This window comes from Pituophis catenifer, unplaced genomic scaffold (genome assembly GCF_029215685.1).
Source record: "Pituophis catenifer annectens isolate HBS135680 unplaced genomic scaffold, rPitCat1.0.hap2 SCAF_1, whole genome shotgun sequence".
NCBI classification, from domain to species: Eukaryota; Metazoa; Chordata; class Lepidosauria; order Squamata; family Colubridae; genus Pituophis; species Pituophis catenifer.
The window spans coordinates 69,103,593-69,122,446 of NW_027256881.1; the positions used below are offsets into that span (position 1 = coordinate 69,103,593).

General features: G+C 36.8%; 1 protein-coding gene across 1 annotated transcript in view; it reads left to right on the forward strand.

Annotated features, from left to right (window-relative positions):
- Nucleotides 1-18,854, forward strand: part of LYST (lysosomal trafficking regulator) — a 99,356-nt gene that overhangs the window by 58,075 nt on the left and 22,427 nt on the right. Inside the window, exons 32-47 of the mRNA XM_070932544.1 lie at nt 1,694-1,870; nt 2,601-2,677; nt 3,300-3,488; nt 4,309-4,454; nt 4,538-4,634; nt 5,325-5,386; nt 7,371-7,426; nt 7,871-8,023; nt 9,928-10,172; nt 10,327-10,393; nt 11,471-11,627; nt 11,914-12,054; nt 13,806-14,023; nt 15,378-15,599; nt 17,589-17,778; nt 18,459-18,595. Coding sequence (XP_070788645.1) covers nt 1,694-1,870; nt 2,601-2,677; nt 3,300-3,488; nt 4,309-4,454; nt 4,538-4,634; nt 5,325-5,386; nt 7,371-7,426; nt 7,871-8,023; nt 9,928-10,172; nt 10,327-10,393; nt 11,471-11,627; nt 11,914-12,054; nt 13,806-14,023; nt 15,378-15,599; nt 17,589-17,778; nt 18,459-18,595 — 2,334 coding nt within the window. The remainder of the gene's footprint in view (nt 1-1,693; nt 1,871-2,600; nt 2,678-3,299; nt 3,489-4,308; nt 4,455-4,537; nt 4,635-5,324; nt 5,387-7,370; nt 7,427-7,870; nt 8,024-9,927; nt 10,173-10,326; nt 10,394-11,470; nt 11,628-11,913; nt 12,055-13,805; nt 14,024-15,377; nt 15,600-17,588; nt 17,779-18,458; nt 18,596-18,854) is intronic.

Consider the following 18,854-nt stretch of genomic DNA (forward strand, 5'->3'; position numbering starts at 1 on the left):
AATCTTGATAAGAGGAATTTATATGGAAAAAATGTGGTCTTAATAGATGATAGTTTTATCCTGTGAACAGACAGACTTTGAACCAAAGCCACATTGTCAAAATTTGGGAGAAGTAGGAAGTCACATGGGATAAATTATTGCCTGAGAAAATAGGGTTTAAAATATGAAGTTCATTTGTGGTTGAAATTATTGCCTTGGATTGTACCTTGGATTGTACCTGGAGGCAAACAAAAATCAAAAAGTATTCTTTTTGATCTATATTGTGTTATCAGTAAATAAGTAACAGTGTTCTATATCAGCTACTTATTTTTCAGATCAAAATGTGGTATAGCTGAGGCACCTATGAGGGCTTTTCCCCTCTTACAACTAATTATGGCATTTTTTCCCCCTACCAAGTCTCCATGACATGCCTTTAAGTCGTTCTTAACAGGATTGTCAATGGGAATATGATATGGAAAATCAAGGTAAATTGAGAGCACTTCAGCTTTCAATAGCAATAGAGAGCGTCACTCTGTTAGACTGCAGATCCATTTAGCTCATTTTTGTTGACCCTGAAGTGCACTGGAAGCTCTTTTTCTGTATCTGAAGTTGGTTGTAAAGCAGTGCTGTGCTATTGAGCTTTGGTCTTTTGTTTAGTAAGTGTTTTAGTAGTTACATTTGGTAAAGGAACCAATTCATGTTAAGAAAAGGCCCTGGCCCATGTTTTTTTGTCATCTTGCATCAATGGTGATATGGACCTCTTGAAAGTATCTTTATATAATAGCTTGTAAAGACATTTAGGTATGCCAAAGAGTTATGCATTCTCAATGGAATTTTTGATACTGGTTTTATGAATAGTAGATACAGGTAATCCTTGATTTACAACAGTTTGTTTAGTGACCGTCCAAAGTTACAATGGTACTCTAAAAAGTGACTTATGACCACTTTCCACACAATAATTGCAGCATCTCCATGGTCACATGATCAAAATTCAAACACTTGTCAAGTGACTCAGATTGATGACAGGATCATGTGATCACCCAGAGCACAGTGACTCAGGTGGTTAGGATGCTGGATCAGAGGTTAGCAAGCTCGCGTTCAAGACCTGAGTGCTGCAGCGTGGCAGGGTGTGTCACTTCAGTTCCTTGATGGGGACATGAAAAGAGGCCCCATGGGCATTCCCCAGGCAACAGTGATGTTCCTGGCCAATCCTTTCAACCCGGAAGTGCCTTAAATGGTGCTCCGACACAAAAGGGACAGGGATGTGATCACCTTTTGTGACCTTCTGACAAGCAAAGTCAATGGGGAAACCAGATTCACTCAACCACCATGTTGTTAACAACTGCAGTGATTCACTTAATTGTGGCAAGAAAGGTCATAAAATGGGGCAAAACTCACTTAACTGTCTCCCTGAGCAACAGAAATGTTAGGTTCAAGTGTGGTCGTAAATCGAGGACTACCTGTATTAAGGTACAGTATATAATAAATCAGCCATCTATGTTCCTTCAACTTTAAAAGGCTTTAACCATGTTACACAAGGAACTGTTATTCAAACGGCACAAACTCTAAAATCTATTTGTGTGCATAAACATGTTGAATATGCTTTGAATAATTATAAAATATGTAAATGAGTATTTTTATCTGATTTTTTTTTTCTATAGTCCTTAATTTGTAACTGTTCTATTATTATATATTATTATTATTATTATTGCAGCATGGGCCTAAGTTGTCACTGTATTTATTTGAATTAATGCACGATCATAAAGATGAATTAACCAAAGAAGAACAGCTATCGGTCGGAGCATTCATGAACACATTAAAGCTTTGTGGGTACAAATACATTCCTCTCAATGCTCCACCGAAACCTGACCTCATAAAAGCAATGGAAGAGGTATGTAAATCTATAAAATATACCGTATCACTTTATTACATTTATACTATTAACATATTTGCAAAATTAGATATGGGGCATCTATTGAAATTCCCATTTCAATGGAAAGTTAAACAATTCTGCATTTTCAAATCAATATGAACAGCGAGATTCATTCAAAGACACGTTTCTTTCCAAATTATGTGGTACAGTTGTCTCAAAAAGAAATATTTGTAAAACTGAACATACTAGGAAAAGATTTGAAGAAAACCCCGTAGTTTTGGAAAAATAAGGGAGGGAAATTAATTGAAGAAAATTGTTTGCAAAAAGTACATATACTACTGTAGGAAAATTGCATGCAGATATGCAAAAATGATGATAAATGTATATGTGTGTAATGTCGTCACTGTAATTTGGAGCTTCTTTGTCTCAGTAAATATATTTCTTGAGGGAAAAAACTATCTGTTTAGTTGTTTTGGCATGCAATGCCCTATAGCGGTGTCCCACGGAAAGGAGTTGGAACAGTTTATGTCCAGGATGTGAGAGGTCAGCCTTCCTTCTGACCCACACAATATACAGATCTTCCAAGGAAGGCAGGCTGGCTGCAATTTTTCTTTCAGCAGTCTTAACTATCTGTTGAAGTCTGTACCTGCCCTAGTTGGTTGCTGTACCAAACCACTGTACTTGATATTGCAGTAATATTAAGAAAATAGATGAAAAAGTGAATAACTTTTTTTAAACTGCTTATCAGGACCATAAGAAATACATGGGCGAAGAAGAGGTGAATAAAGCTGCTTGGGAAAAGATAATGGCCAACAACTGGCAAACGTAAGTTGCTATTGCTTTTACTAAGAATAAAAATAGATGTTGTCTCAACCATTGAGCCTTCTAGACAGGCACCAGTCTAGTTTATTTCCCTCTGAAGATATTGTTGCACTGTGCTTTTTTTATTATTATTATTATTATTATTATTATTATTATTATTATTATTATTATTATTATCTACGTGCATCTTGGCAAAAGCATGAAATAGAAAAAAAAGCATACAAAATGCCATATGCTTCATTATACAATGTGGCATGGGAGAGTCAAAACAGCATAAAATTGCTCTTTCTGGCATCAAAGGTCTTCTCTTTTTATCCATGTCTTTTCACAGTAGGGTAGCTTTAGTGTCATGCTATGGAATTAAAATATGGTTATACCCAGCATTATCTTAGAAGTTAGTGATTTGAGAAGTTTCTTCTGAATCCTACAACTCATATTGAATCCTAATTTGGAAAAAAATCTTTTAGCTTTAGAGGAGACATTTTGGGGGAAGGGGATTGGTTAAACTACAAGAGAGGAACAGAAAATAAATGGAAAATCCCAGCTACAAATTGATACAGTGCTTACTTTGTTTGTTCCTTGATGTAAATGATACTGTCCTTTTAAATTGGTTATTTCTATTTAGTCTGTTTCAGCGCTTGGATGCAAAGTCAAAGGAGATTTCTAAAATTGCAGGGGACATCACTCAGGCTGCCTCTCTGTCTCAGGGAATGGAAAGAAAGAAGGTGATTCAGCACATCAGGGGGATGTATAAAACAGACTTAAGTGCCAGCAGACACTGGCAGGAGCTCATTCAGCAGTTTACACATGATAGGTAAGCAGCTACCTTTCTACTTTTCAAAAAATTAATGGCTGCTGTTATTGCTTAATGAGAAAAAAAATCTGAGATAGCTGTTCCCATTTGTGAAATAGAATTTGATTCATATTCAGATTTGTATTTTGGAAGGGCAGTTGCAAGCATTCCCTTGAAATGCTGCCTTTATTTCCCTTAAAAGAAGCAAACTCTGCAATTCTTCAGAATCAGAATAGGGTGAGACTGCTATGAATCAAATAACCTTTTCTCTGTTACAACCTAAAAATCTGGTCAAATTATAGTAATGTAAAATGTGGGGTGGGGGGGATTTAATCTTTTTACATTCCAAATTAGTGTATCACTGAAGCAGCCGATCAAGCTGATTTATTTGGCCTTCAAAATTATAATCTCCAGCTTTCTCTCTCCTGAGGGATTGGCTGTTTCTTATCCCTGCTTAAAAAAATTGCATATTATATATGTAATATTTTGAAGCTCATCAGAATGGAATAGTTGATGTATAAAGTGAAATTGGGAAGGTACAGACCCTCTGCATACTGCACCTGCCACAGGATAGGGTATCAGCCTTACTCCAGTGCTTCTACTTGAGTGGGATTGAATTGAATACTTTATTTGGCCAAATGTGATTAGACACAGAAGGAATTTCTTTCCGGTACAGAAGTGTACTTGCAAGACAACAGAGAAAATAATAATAATACCAATAAAAGAGAAAATAATAATAATACCAATAAAAGAGAAAATAATAATAATACCAATAAAAATTAAAGAAGATAATTAACAAATAATGATACTACAGCCACACTTTATGGGTTGATTTCTGCAGGGCTCTTTGGTATGACCCTGCCTCCTACCCAACATCTTGGCAGCTGGACCCAACCGAAGGACCTAACAGAGAGAGACGCCGCTTGCAGAGGTGCTACTTAACAATTCCAAATAAATACCTCCTCAAAGACAGGCAAAAATCGGAAGGTAGGTTATAGTATTCTTTATGAGTCCAGTTACTTTCTCTAAAAAAATTTAAAACGTAAAGTTTTGTTTTTGTTTCTTAATAGAGGTTCTTAAGCCCCCTCTGGCCTATCTGTTTGAAGACAAAACACATTCGTCTCACTCTTCTACAGTGAAAGACAAAGCTGCCAGTGAGCATATAAGGTCAGTTCTCTGGAAAGGTCAAAAGTTTAAAAGGGTCAGAGGGGTTGTGAAAAAAGTAATATAAAGCAGGGTCATTATTTATACACAGGATGCTTAAGAATCATCTGTTTAACTAGAAAGCTTCTTGCAAATTAGGCCTGAGTTATAGAAATATGAGTGCATGTTGAACAAGCAAATGGAGAAGCAAGTAGGGGGGAGGTCAGGCTAACTTAATTAACAAGAGGAGGGCTCAGTTATTATCACATACAAATATTTTTTATGTATTTAGCCTGTGTTAGTAATGCAATTCATTGGACTTAACTATTTAAGTCCCTCCACCTGTATTTATGTAGGTATGCACTGTGTGTGTACTCTCCCTCTCCTTCTCCCTCCCTCCCTCCCTCCCCCCCCCCCCCTCTCTCTCTCTCTCTCTCTCTGTGTATGTATATCCTGCTAAAATCCAGGGAATAGATTATAATGCAAAAGACCATTTACCATAATAAATCTATTAGGTTTGAGCCCAAACTATGGGATGCATGGCTCCCATCAGCCAGTCTCTACATCTCAGAAGAAAGGAGGTGGTAGAAGAAGGGGGAAGAAAGACATATATTCTGCCTGTAAATTTCCCATGTGATAACTAGGATCTACCATTCTTGATTTTATATTACCATAGTATTTGAATTTGTCATATTTTACTGTATCTCTTTGCAGAGTTAATCGAAGGTGTATAAATGTGGCCCCATCTAGAGAGACTCCTGGTGAATTGTTACTAGGTAAATCTTTTTTCCCCTTAACTCTGTATTTGACTAAGCAATTTGGTTCTTATATACAGGCAGCAATTTTGAGATGAGTACTTCTGATACCTGCAAAAAATAGCAAATCTAGTTGTTTTATTCTGAATAACAGCCAGGGGATACATACTGCAGTGCATGGGAAAGGTGATTTAGTCCAAAGATATAATTTAACCTGTAGGAATTTTTCCATACTTTCAAAAAACGTCTTAAAAGCAGTTTTAGAAGAAAGGAATATTAATAGGATCAAAGTGGGATGATGATGACCTTTTCAAGGTGAGCTATAGTCTCACTTCTGATTGGGTTGCTGTTGATCAGAAGGGAAAATGCTTTTAATGTTGGGGCATATTTGGCACTTACTGAATAACTTTATTTCTAGATGCTAACCAATGCTTTTTCTTATACATGAGCAACTTTGAAACTTCAGTCTTGTCATTGAGGCTGAGAATAGTTGGCAAAGGAATAAGTACAAACTGCTTAAGTGAGACTTGTTTTTAGATTAGATTTGGGTGATCATTTTCTTTTTATTTTCCACTCTTTTACTACCTAAGGCTAGGCTGTTTTATCTTGTTTGTTGCCTGTTTCTTTGCTTATGGGTAACAGTAACTGAACTAGATTCTCTGTCCAAAAGCTAAAGGATAAAACTCCATTTCTGGTAGAGTTAATTCCTTCTTTTCATTTTTGAATTCTGCTATAGCAGAATTATATTTTACAAATATCAGTTTTAAACTTGTTATCACTATATTTCATTTTTATTTATCATACTTCAAGGCTGACTGACTCCTTAATAACTCTTGGCAGCTTACAAAAGAAAAGACAATATACATAGTATTAAAAAACTGCTAACAGTGGTTTTATCATCCATTAGTCCAAAATGCAGTGGTAATGAGTATGCCAATGTGACATTCCTGCTTTGCAAGCTGCACTAGTTTACCAGTAGCCTTTCAAGTGTGATTCAAGGTATTGGTATGGTGTCTGCCAAGCTGGAATGACTGAAATGATCCTGAAAGGATACTGTACAGTAAACTAGTACAGCTTACAAAGTAGGAAGGGTCTATGACAATTCGCTGTGGCCAACTTGCCGCAGCCAACTCACCATGTCCAACTCGCCACAGCCAACTTGCACAGCCAACTCGCTGCAGGACAACTTGCTGTGGCCAGCTCGCGATGGGACAACTTGCTAGAGGATAAGAGTTACACTAGAAATGGTAGAATAGAATCATTAAAGAAAGGAAGCAAAAGGAGGGACAGAATGAAATGTGAATGACAAAAATTAAAACTTTTTATTTATTTTAAATAATTAAATTAAATTGTTAAATTGTCCTGTGGCATGTTGACCATGGCAAGTTGGCCATGGTGAGTGGGCTGCATCAAGTTGGCTGTGGTGACTTGTCCCCTTCCACTTTGAATGAGGTCCCCCACCCCCCACCCCCAAAATATCTGTGTGACTCCTACCCTACTAGCATTCCAGAGAGCCTTAAAAATATGACTTTTCTCCCAAGCCTTGGGTTAAGGTGGTTGGAGCACCTTTTGGATTGATTGATTGATTGATTGATTGATTGATTGATTGATTCATTCATTCATTCATTCATTCATTCATTCATTCAAAATATTTATATTGCTGCCCATTTACTAACCAAATCTAGGCAGCTCTTAATCAAAAATTAAACTATAAAATATTGAAACTATAAAACTAAACAAATTAAAACGTTAAAAACGTGTTGGGTTGTTAGCCATTTGCCATTGGTTCTTGTTCTCTTTTATATATTGTATTTTCTATATTATTAGCTTTTATTGTTGTACACAGCCCAGGGTCAGTTTGGAAATGGGCAATACCTAAGTTTAATAAATTAAATTAAACTTATTTTTATGTCAGTCTTTTGATACCATATATAGGTTAAATATAAACCATGATAACTCTCAATGTATAAATTAAAAATATTTTTAAATACTTTTCACTTTGCAGGCAAATGTGGAATGTATTTTGTGGAAGACAATGCTTCTGAAATTATTGAAAATTCAGTAAGTAAAAGTTTTGAATTGTTTTTAAATCATACTTTTAAATATGTTTATGTAAATTTAGTTATTATAATTCAAGTAAAATCTATAATATGTAAGAATCCTAGGAATTTAGACATCCATTTTTATGTGATTTGTTGAAAGAAAATTTAAAACATTAGTTAGGTAAATTTCATAAGTAGACTTTCTCTGGCATCTGAAAGTATTTAAATTAGTTAGAAACGTTTGTGTTTATTACTTATTTAAAACACATTGAATAGGTATATTTATTAACACTGACATTTGCCATAAAATATCAAAATAAAACAATAACAATAAGAATTTATGCATCCTGTAGGAAAAATATCAAAAGCATTAAAATATGTCCATGTCAAAGAAGTACATTCTGGCTTCTATTATTATTATTGTGAAGAAGCTAATTGCTTTAACATGCTGAATTTTCTCTAGAGTTTTCAGGGAGAAACTGAGCCGGCATCATTTTCTTGGATATTTGAAGAAATCAAAGAAGTGCACAAGCGTTGGTGGCAGTTAAGAGATAATGCTGTAGAAATATTTTTAACAAATGGCAGAACGTTACTATTAGCATTTGACAACACAAAGGTAGGTATGGTGGATGACTATACATGAATGTTGGATGGAACTTTGTGTAATTTTGTTTCATATGCATGAACATTTACAAAGGAAATCAAAAGGAGTCCAGGCAGAGAAAAACTGAGCAGTAGAGCCATCTCTGAATTCCAAGCTTTGCTGGTTTCCATGTATGTCTGGAAAGGAACAATTCTTTGCTAAAACCCAGGCATCCTGAAGGAGGTACTGGAATCCAGTAGATGGAAAGTTTCATTTTTGATCATAGATATACTGTACCATAGAAGATCTCCCCTGTCTACCTCCAGAAAGTTAGGAGGTTATATTCTGCCCCCAAGGGCATCCATCCCAATTATAGCAAGAAGTATTTAAAGAAGTATAAAGAAATAATCACGGTTAAATTCAGATAATTGATCAGAATCTCTCTCTCTTGAGAGAGATTCTGTATATTGAGAGATTAGAGTGAAAAAGTTCCATAGATGTCATAGTGATGGCATTTTATTTGATAGCATGAACAATCCCAAAGGTGCTTTTTCAAAAGGAAACTGGACTTTCTGTTTTTTATTCGAAGACGTTTCACTTCTCATCCAAGAAGCTTCTTCAGCTCTGACTAGATGGTGGGGAGTGGAAGGATTTATATTCCTTGCAGACAGCTGGTCATTTGCATTCTTTTAGCGAGTCACTAAATGCCTCAATGCCTCGCTAAAAGAATGCAAATGATCAGCTGTCTGCAAGGATTATAAATCCTTCCATTTCCCACCTTCCAGTCAGAGATGAAGAAGCTTCTTGAATGAGAAGTGAAATGTCTTCAAAGAAAAACCAGAAAATTCAGTTGCCTTTTGAAAAAGCACCTTTGGGACAACCATGACCTGGATGATTGAGAATCTCCATAGACATATAGCATGAACAGGTTTGTGGGCAAGTGTGCATGTATAGGTAGTCCCCAACCTATAACCATTCATTCAGCGACTGTTCATAAATAACAACAGGACTAAACAGATGGTGGTTATGACACGTCCTCAACCTTCCAGCCACCCTAGCAACCCCATAGTCATGTGATCATGATCTGGGCACTTGACAACCAACTCACACTTAGAACTGTTTGCAGTTCTCCACAATCAGAATTGTCATTTGCAGCCTTCCCAGAACATCAGTAGGGAAGCTGACAGAGAAGGTTGCAAGTCGCTGAGATCAGTCTCCCCCACCTGCGCACCCTTCCCTGACCCCTTTGTGCTTGTGCCACACTGGTCGCTCACACATCATTGTGCAGTCTTGTGCATCGTCCTCAAGTCGTGCCACACCTTCCTTCCCTTTTACAGCTGCATTGCTTAGTGACAGAAATTCTGTTCCCAATTGCCATTGTAAGTAGAGGACTTACCTGTGTGCAACTTATTTTGGAAAGAAGACAAGTATCTATTCATGAGACTACATATCAAGAGGTGAATGAAGCATGAAGATATGAATGTATTACTCTGGCTACAGTTCTAAAACTAGGCTTGAAATTCTTGGTTTGGATAACAGTTTGCATCGCTTGCTATCAGACCTAGGTGTTGCATACAAAATTATACATAGTAATGTTTTACCTGTAAATGACTTTTTCTGTTTTAATTGCAATAATACGTGTGTGAACAACCGCTTTAAACTCAATGTAAATTGTTCTAAACTTGATTGTAAAAAATATGATTTCTGTAAGAGTTGTCAAAGTCTGGAATGCCCTACCTGATTCAGTTGTCTCAGCTACAAATTTTCACCGTTTCAATCACAAATTGACTTCCGTGGACCTTACTTCATACTTAAATGGTCAGTAGAGGGGGCGTGCATAAGTGCACTAACGTGCCTGTCGTCCCTGTCATTGTATTTTTGTATATTTCAAAAAAATGATTTAAGGCTTGGTACAAATTTTCTTTGTTTCTTTTTAGGTGCGGGATGATGTATACCACAATATCCTAACAAACAATCTTCCTAATCTCTTGGAGTATGGCAACATTACTGCATTAACCCATCTGTGGTATACTGGACAGATCACTAATTTTGAATACCTCACTCATTTAAATAAACATGCTGGCCGTTCCTTCAACGATCTCATGCAGTATCCAGTATTTCCCTTTATACTTTCCGACTATACTAGTGAAACATTGGACTTAAATGACCCATCTGTTTATAGGTAAAAATATAATGGTTTGCCTTTTAAAATGATTTACTAGCTATATCACTTTCTATAAAATTCACATATGGTAGTGAAAAAAAAATGATTAGATTGCATTGTTGTGTTCCTTAAGTTCTGGAATTGACAAATTGTAATATTGGTGTAATTTCAGAAATTTGATCAAGCCAATAGCTGTACAGTCAAAAGAAAAGGAAGATCGTTATGTGGACACTTACAAGGTACTGAAATATTTCAGTTCATATTCATATTTAGAATCAAACAGGTATGAGAGAGAGAGAGAGAACAGTATTAAATCTTGAAGTTTATCTTGTGTTCTGCTAACTGCCTGCCTGATTATTCAAATGAGAAAAAGGAAATAAAATATTCAATATTTTTCCTCATTCTAGTTTTTGATAAGAGATAATTGTCTTCTCAAGTGATCACGAGCTTGTTGTGGGAGCCACTTTTCTTTGTTGCTACAGCTTAGAGTCCAGCCAATTTTGAGGCTGATGAGTTAGTTTCAATTAATTGCTGCTTTGGTAGTAATATTACTAAGTAATCTATGAGAATATAAATGATTTATGTACTTAGCAGCTGAAGAAAACCTTTTCAGATTTCCTCTTTGTGACTGTCTTGAATGAAATGTTCATTGCATGATGTCTTCACTGACACTGCTGACGGTCTTTTTAGTCCTGATGACATCCAATTTTAATATCTGAAGTTTTAATCTTTTTTATACAAAGGCAATTACATTTTTAAATTTTCATTTTTATCATGGTGATTGATAAATTGACTTTTAAATTATCAGTCCGAAGATAAGATTAAGTAATCAGTTCACTATATTGCTAATTTAAATAGCAGGTTTAAATAACTGGTCTGAACCAGCTGAATATCACCTCTGACCTGATTGCATTTGGGGCACTTGGCAACCAGCCTCCATTTACGGCACTTTGCAGCATCCTACAGTCACATGACCACAGTTTACCATGTTTTTCTTGCCAGAAATCTCCGTCTACTTTCAGTTTGCAGCAAAAAATACCTCTGACAGAGAATGGATTCGCTTAACAACCACAACGTTCACTAAATGACCACAACAAAAAAAGCTTGTAAAATCGGGCATGGTCTATGGTGATCCACTTAACTAGCATGACTTACAACCATAATTTTGGGCTGAATTACAGTTGTAAGTCAAGCACTAATTGTATTAGCCAGAAATGCATGTCGTTTTTTTTAATTTTGCATTTTAACTTTGGAAATATTTTTTTTAAAAATACCCCAAAAATGCATGTTCTTTATTCTGTTTTTTTCTGCTGCAGTACCTAGAAGAAGAATATCGTAAAGGAGCTAGAGAAGATGATCCAATGCCTCCTGTACAACCATATCATTATGGTTCTCATTATTCAAATAGTGGAACAGTTCTTCACTTTCTGGTTAGAATGCCTCCTTTCACAAAGATGTTTTTAGCTTATCAAGGTACATTTTCCTATGATGTAAATAATTTTAATTTACAAGCTTTGAATAGGCAGTATTTGGATAGTTGCAATACAGAACCAAGAAATCATTACAAATATTTATTTTAATTCTTTTTTTTACAATCCTTAGAAATAGAAGTGCTGAAATATATTGTGTGTCTGCACCAGTAAAAGTGCATACACATAGATAATATACAGAGAATTAAATGTATTCCTTGTTGATCACCAAATATTTAAGTGTGATATATTAATTTCTAATTAATTTAATATGGTTTCATCATTTTCAGATCAGAGTTTTGATATTCCAGACAGAACTTTCCATTCTACTAACACAACCTGGCGCCTTTCATCATACGAATCCATGACTGATGTAAAGGAACTCATCCCAGAATTTTTTTATCTTCCTGAATTTTTAGTTAACAGGGAAGGTATGCTTCAAAAAGACATTGCCATAATTTTTTATAATCCATCCAGCATTCAAACACACTGAATGCCGGAATTGTTGAACTTTTGGGCTCATTTGGTAGATTGCAAGATGTAATGGGAAAGAAAAAAAATACTTGACTCATGTGAGGGTGGTGAAAAGAAAAAGTGGAGATGGACACATTTCATTCAGGCATCAAGTCGGGATACAGGATGGAAGCTATACTGGTTGCATTAGTTTGTTTATTTCCTGTCCTTGTTATTTTTACAAATAACTCAAGGTGACAAACATATCCAGAACACCTCTTTTTTTCTCTCCCCCCCCCCCCCAACAACAACTCTGTTGGTCTCAGAGAGAGAGAGTGACCAGCCTAAAATCACCCAGCTGGTTTTCATGGCTAAGACAGGACTAGAGCTCATGGTCTCCTGCTTTCTGGCCTGGTGCCTTAACCACTAGACCCTTTGTTGACCATGCTATCCTTTTGGATCATCTGCGTGGGCTAGGGATTGGGATAGTGTGCTCCATTCCTTCCTTCCTTCCATTCCTTCAGTAGGTGTTTCTAATCAGTGGTTGTAGGTAACAAGATTAGCCCAATGGCCTACTATACAGAGTGTCGCAGAACTTGGTTCTCTCCACCCTACTTTTTAATCTTAGCTACTGGAACAAGTCATTAATTAGTTTAGGGTGCTGTATCTTGTATATTGCCACCCACACAATGTAGTTAGCATCTTGTTTCAGAGCCCGGAGGCTATTGGGTATGATTGGGAAGTAACAATCTGAAGTTGAATCAAAGCAAGATGAAGTGGTGTTCATTCACAAGGCTCTCTGCTAGATCTGGTCTTATCTCTCAAGAAGCGGGTACTACCCTCCAGGGAAGCAATTCCATGATTCAGGAGTATTTCTGGACTTAGAACTACTGCTGAAAGGAAAAGTGAGGTTTATGACACAAAAAGCTTTTACCCAGTTCCAACTAGTGTACCTATTACTGTTCTACCTGAAGTGAAACATTCACTCATAGTTCCCCCCTACCATGAAATCGGAGGTTGAGGCCAGAAGGAGGGGCTTCTCTAAAATGGTCCCCATATTAGTTCCCCCCTGAATAAAAATGGTTCCAGTGTTGCTCCCCTCCTGGAAAGACTAGTTAAGACTAAATTCCTTTGGTGAAATGCCAATATTTATATTGCTCCAGTTAGATAGTAAGTTTTCTTTTTTTAAAATAATATTGTTATTATGCCATTATTGTTTATTTTGTTTTCTGTATACTGCTGGGGGTCATATAATTGCTGTGATCCAGAAATCAAAAAAATAAGAAAACAATGGACCTTCAACTATTGGCAAACAAAACATAGATCTCAATGGTTGTGTTAAAATTTACATCTAGTCATAGGTCAACAGCACCATTATTATTACTGAAAAACATTGCTTAAAAAATGGGTCTGTAATAGATTCAAAATGTTTGGTTCATTCAGATGGTTCATTCATAATAAACTGCAGGTTGGTTGAAAAAAAAAGCTTTCCTGGAGGAGGAGAGGAACAGGAGAAGTGCACAAGTCCAAAATTCACTTTCAGATTTAAAGCTATATGCAAACTATGCAATTAATTTAATCAGTTGTTAATGTAAAATTTTGGAGAACAGAATTTTGCAACTCTAAGCTCTAAGTTGGTTTTTAAGAAATATGGTGTGAACATGAAAATGATTTTTTGTATTAGCTATTTAGATTTGAGCCAACTAATATGAATTATTTCTATTTATAGGTTTTGATTTTGGGGTACGTCAGAATGGTGAAAGAGTAAACCATGTGAACCTCCCACCCTGGGCTCGAAATGATCCAAGATTATTTATCCTGATCCATCGTCAAGCTTTAGAGTCTGACCATGTTTCCCAAACCATCTGCCATTGGATTGATTTAGTATTTGGGTATAAACAAAAAGGCAAGGCCTCCGTTCAAGCTATTAATGTCTTTCATCCTGCTGTAAGTATCCTTTTTTAAAAAATAATAATAATACATTTGCCTTTCATTCAATGACAGTATTAGACCCAGCATGTATGGGGGATCCAAGCTCATCTAAAATGTAGCATATTCCCATTCTTGTTTGGTCATTCCGACTAAAGAACAGCACATCTGTCTTCTATGTGTTAAGGTACTTTATTAGGCTTGCAACCAACCCATTACTATATGCAGTGGTTAGTTCAAAACTATCACTGCTTTCTTTGCATTAAAAAAAAGAAAAGAAAGAAAACTGGGTGTTAGCCATATGTCGCTGAATTTTCTGAATGATCTCTTCAGCTGTTTCTTGGTCCTCAATAACGAATAGCAATCTTCCAGCATCTCTTTTTAGGATGTGTTAGATAGAATTGGAATTATTGTGTCAGTTTCTGTTTCAGAATCCAACAGGATACTAAAGATGGTAGAATTGAAGATTGTGAAGAAGTCAGACAGAATCAACAGAAACCATCTTGGTCCAGTTCCTAATAAATGTCATCCTCTAAGGCAGTGTTTTTTTAACCTTAGCAGTTTTAAGATGTGTGGACTTCAATCCCAAAAGTCCACATGTCTTAAAAGTTGCCAAAGTTGAGAAATACTACCGTAAAGCATCCATAGCAGTATCAGTTCTAAAATCAGGTGAAAGAGGCTCACATTAAGGTGTAGATGCCTTCTGTGGTGATAAAAATTAAAATATTTTAGAGTGACTAAATTATAGAAGGATCAAAGGTAAATTTGCAGAGGTTCAGAAGCTGGGAGATACAGGGTGCCTCTTGTGTTAATGCTTTATATGTGGAACTTACCATTCTTTCCTTCTGCTTTCTGGATCTTTTTATTTTGATGATACCTGAACCAAGAGGAAGTCAGAAGAACTTTAGTTAGCTTGGAACTTTGGTGCTACTGTTTTGCCTCAGCTGTATAGTATACTATTTGGCTGTTTATGGCAGCATTGAAGCTTCCGGCCTAATATGGCTTCCAAGGCCATAAACTTTTTTTATTTAAAAAGTTTTATGTCTGCCAGTTCGATTAATGATTAAAGTTTTGGACTAGAAATAGGGAGTTCTAGTCCTCCCTTAGGCAGAGAAATAAATGGAGTGCTTTTACTCCAGTTATTCTCTCTCAGCCCAACCCACTTCAAAGGGTGCGTGTTGTGGGGAAAATAGGAAGAGAAGGCATTACTTACACTACCGTGACTTTTAAAACAATAAGAAAAAACATAAATCTAATAACAGGAATATATCCATGCCCTAAGAATGAATTCTTCTCTTATCCTTTAATGAACACACATGCTTATTATACATGTACATAGATATAATTTGTTTGTTTCTGATTTACATTTTAGACATATTTTGGAATGGACGTGTCAGCTGTTGAAGATCCAGTCCAAAGAAGAGCTCTGGAGACCATGATAAAAACATATGGGCAGACTCCTCGACAGCTGTTCCACACTGCCCACGTCAGCAGATCGAAACCTATGGAAGGAGAACTCCCTGCTGCAATGGGATTATTAGTGCAGTTTGCGTTCAGAGAAACAAGGGAGCATACGAAAGAGATTGTCTATCCAGTATGTTTCATAATGCTACCGTGTTCATTATATAACATAACTTCTTCCTTCAACATATTGCAATGTAACACACACACACACACACACACACACACACACACACACACACACACACAGAGAGAGAGAGAGAGAGAGAGAGAGAGACACTCACACTATCTATCCATTTATCTCTTATTGCTTTTTTTAATGGTGGGAGGATCTTGGGTGGAGAATATCTGTAGAGAAATCGATATTGTTTTTAAAGCTTTTGTTAAAGTGTCTGTCAAGGTTGTGTGTTACCTAAGTACCTCTTTTCTTTCAATAAGCCTTTTTTTTTCTGGATTGGAAGCGCATCAAGTAATTCTTCCTGCTTTAGATTCCTTGTTCATTTTATGTTCATATATATTTCCACAAGAGCAATTGTCTGTGTCTCCCAATGGAGAAGTCAAGAGCTGCTATTTTTTTAAAAAAAAATATACATATAAAATAATGCTTTAAAAGTAGCATTGTTCTTCAAACACTGTTACTCAATTTCCTTCGAGATAAGTTTAATCAAAAGACCCAACCACATTTTTAAAACTCAGAAAATAAAGATAGCATTGTGATCCAGCTTTATTAAACCTTTAGACCTGGGTTAGATGTAATAGTCCCAGTCTGATACCATGGCTTCTTCACATTTAGATGTGGGTGACCTTTCCCAAATCCCTAAATAATGGTTTAATAGACTGAACCAGTCAATTCTGAACCAGTCAAGAAGATTCCCTGTCCACTGCACAACAAATGACATAAATACCTGACCAAAAGCATCAAGATAAAAGCAATATATTAATTGGATAAATTAAGTTAAACTAATTCAACTAAATTAATTAAAATATACAGGTAATCAGTGGGTCCCCAATTGCACATGGCAGCCATTTTTACCCATATGCAGAGTTAGATTCTGATTCTGACTTGCACAAACCTATGAACATCCTTCCTTCTTTCCAGCAGAGATGGGAGGGGGGGGAGGATGGAGTTAGAGTAGGAGATAACTGAACTGGAAAGGGCAGAAAAGAGAAAGTGGAGAAATAAAACTGGAGAGAAATGAGAGGCAAAGACAATTGGACAGCAAAGAAAAGAGAGAAACTGTATTTAAGTATTATTAAAAGACTATAGATTTAAATTCATCAAACAACTTTTCCTAAATAACAGCTTATTTTCAAAGGCTGATATCATTTGTAATAATGATGGTGTAGTTATCTGCACCAATTATTTTGTCAGTCAATGGCTTCTTTTATGCAAATTGGCCAATTTAAGTTGACTACTAGGTCTGTGCAGCTAGTCAAAATGAAAGGTAAAAAGAGACTTTGGAATGGATGGGGACACACACAGTTGCCGCAACTGTCTCTAACCTTTTCTCTGGGATCACATGGCTGCCATTGGCATTTGGGCCCTCTGCCAGGGAAAAGCGTGTTTGGTAAAGAGTCAGGCGCAGGTGCTGCATTAGCCCCTCATACGCTCTGGAGCACATTTTGTGCTTTCTAATGAGAAATCCTAATAACCAACCCTCTAGTTCAGTGGTCCCCAACCCCCGGTCCGCGGACCGGTGCCGGGCCGTGGAGTACCTGGCACCGGGCTGCGCAGCGGCCGGGGGACATGAACGCTGCAGCGCAAAGGCTCCTGGGCCGTGCGCAAAAGCTCCTGGGCCGTGCGCAAAAGCTCCTGGGCCGTGCGCAAAGGCTCCAGGGAAGAGAGCCCCGCGCAGGTACGCACGTGTGGCCCAAAGCCCCCACCCCTGCGCGCGCTCAGCGGGCCACGGTAAAATTATCAAAGGCTGATTGGTCCGCGGCGATAAAAAGGTTGGGGACCACTGCTCTAGTTCACAAGTAAATGTTTGGGAGAAAAATTGGATGGGTAAATACGTTCTCTAACAATTTCATTAGAAATAAAAACACATTAAACCTGGTGTTTAAAAATTGTTTCAAAATGGTGCCACTGACTATTGTTTTGTTTTGTTTTGTTTTGTTTTAGAGTCCTTTACCTTGGATCAGAGGCTTAAAATGGGGGGAGTACGTAGGTTCTCCCAGTGCCCCTGATCCACTTGTCTGCTTTAGCCAGCCACATGGAGAAAGATTTGGCTCCTTGCAGGCTTTACCAACTAGAGCAATTTGTGGTTTGTCCCGAAAGTTCTGCCTTCTGATGATCTATAGCAAAGAGCAAGGTAAGGACTCTAGTACGCAGCCCTCAGAGAAACATTGGAAACCAGAGTTCAAAAAAGGTCAAATTATCCTCTTTATCCCTTGGTTCAGTCATCCAAAGATGACAAATGAGTTATTGAGGCCCACGCTGTATATTACTGGGTGGCGTAATTGCTGTAGAGATCTTAAATTGGGTAGAAAGTTTGTGAAATGGCTCCCACATGAGCTATAGCAATTCTGATGTCAGCTGTAGAAATATCCACAATGAAGTGGCTCAGCAGATGTAACAAGGTTCTCTCTGCTCCATGTTGAAATTATTGCCCTTAGGTAGCTTCCTGTAGAGATGGCTCACATATGTTTTGGATCCCACAGGAATCAGTTACTGTATAAGTAATGTAATTCTGTTTTATTATAGATTCATTAGGCCAAAAAAAAAAAAACCTTTTGAGGAAATGTAAGGACTCCAACATTTTTTCTTGTTATGACAAGTTCATTGGTTCAGATTTTAACGTAGGGAATATGGAAAGCTTATCTTTTTATGAAGACCACATTATTTAAGGCTTTAATAGGTTTGTAAAATAAGACGTTGTTAAAATAATAGTGATTTTAACAGTAAAAGAAGAGATTCCAGTGTTCGTTTATAAAAAAAAAGATACATGATAGAATACCTTGAAATGTCAACTGAATTCCAGTTCTGTTGCAGGTGTTAGAAGCATGCACAGCACAGATATCCAGTGGTCAGCCATTCTGAGTTGGGGATATGCAGATAATATTTTAAGATTAAAAAGCAAGCAAAGTGAACCTCCAGTAAATTTTATACAGAGTTCACAGTTTCACCAGGTAAGACTTGTTAATTCTTTTTCTGCTTAACTAACTTAGCATTTTGGGGGCGTGGGGGGAGGAATCCTTAACAAATAAAGTTGGCTTTAGATGTATTGATCCTAGTCTAATAAATCACTGTTTATCAAACTGAGAATGAACCTTATAACTTTGCTACAAGCTCCCTCCTAAACACTTGTAATGTCATAATCCATAATTTAATTTCTTAATAATGGAAATGATTAAGTCTATGCTAGTGTTAGTGTAGTACAACACAGAA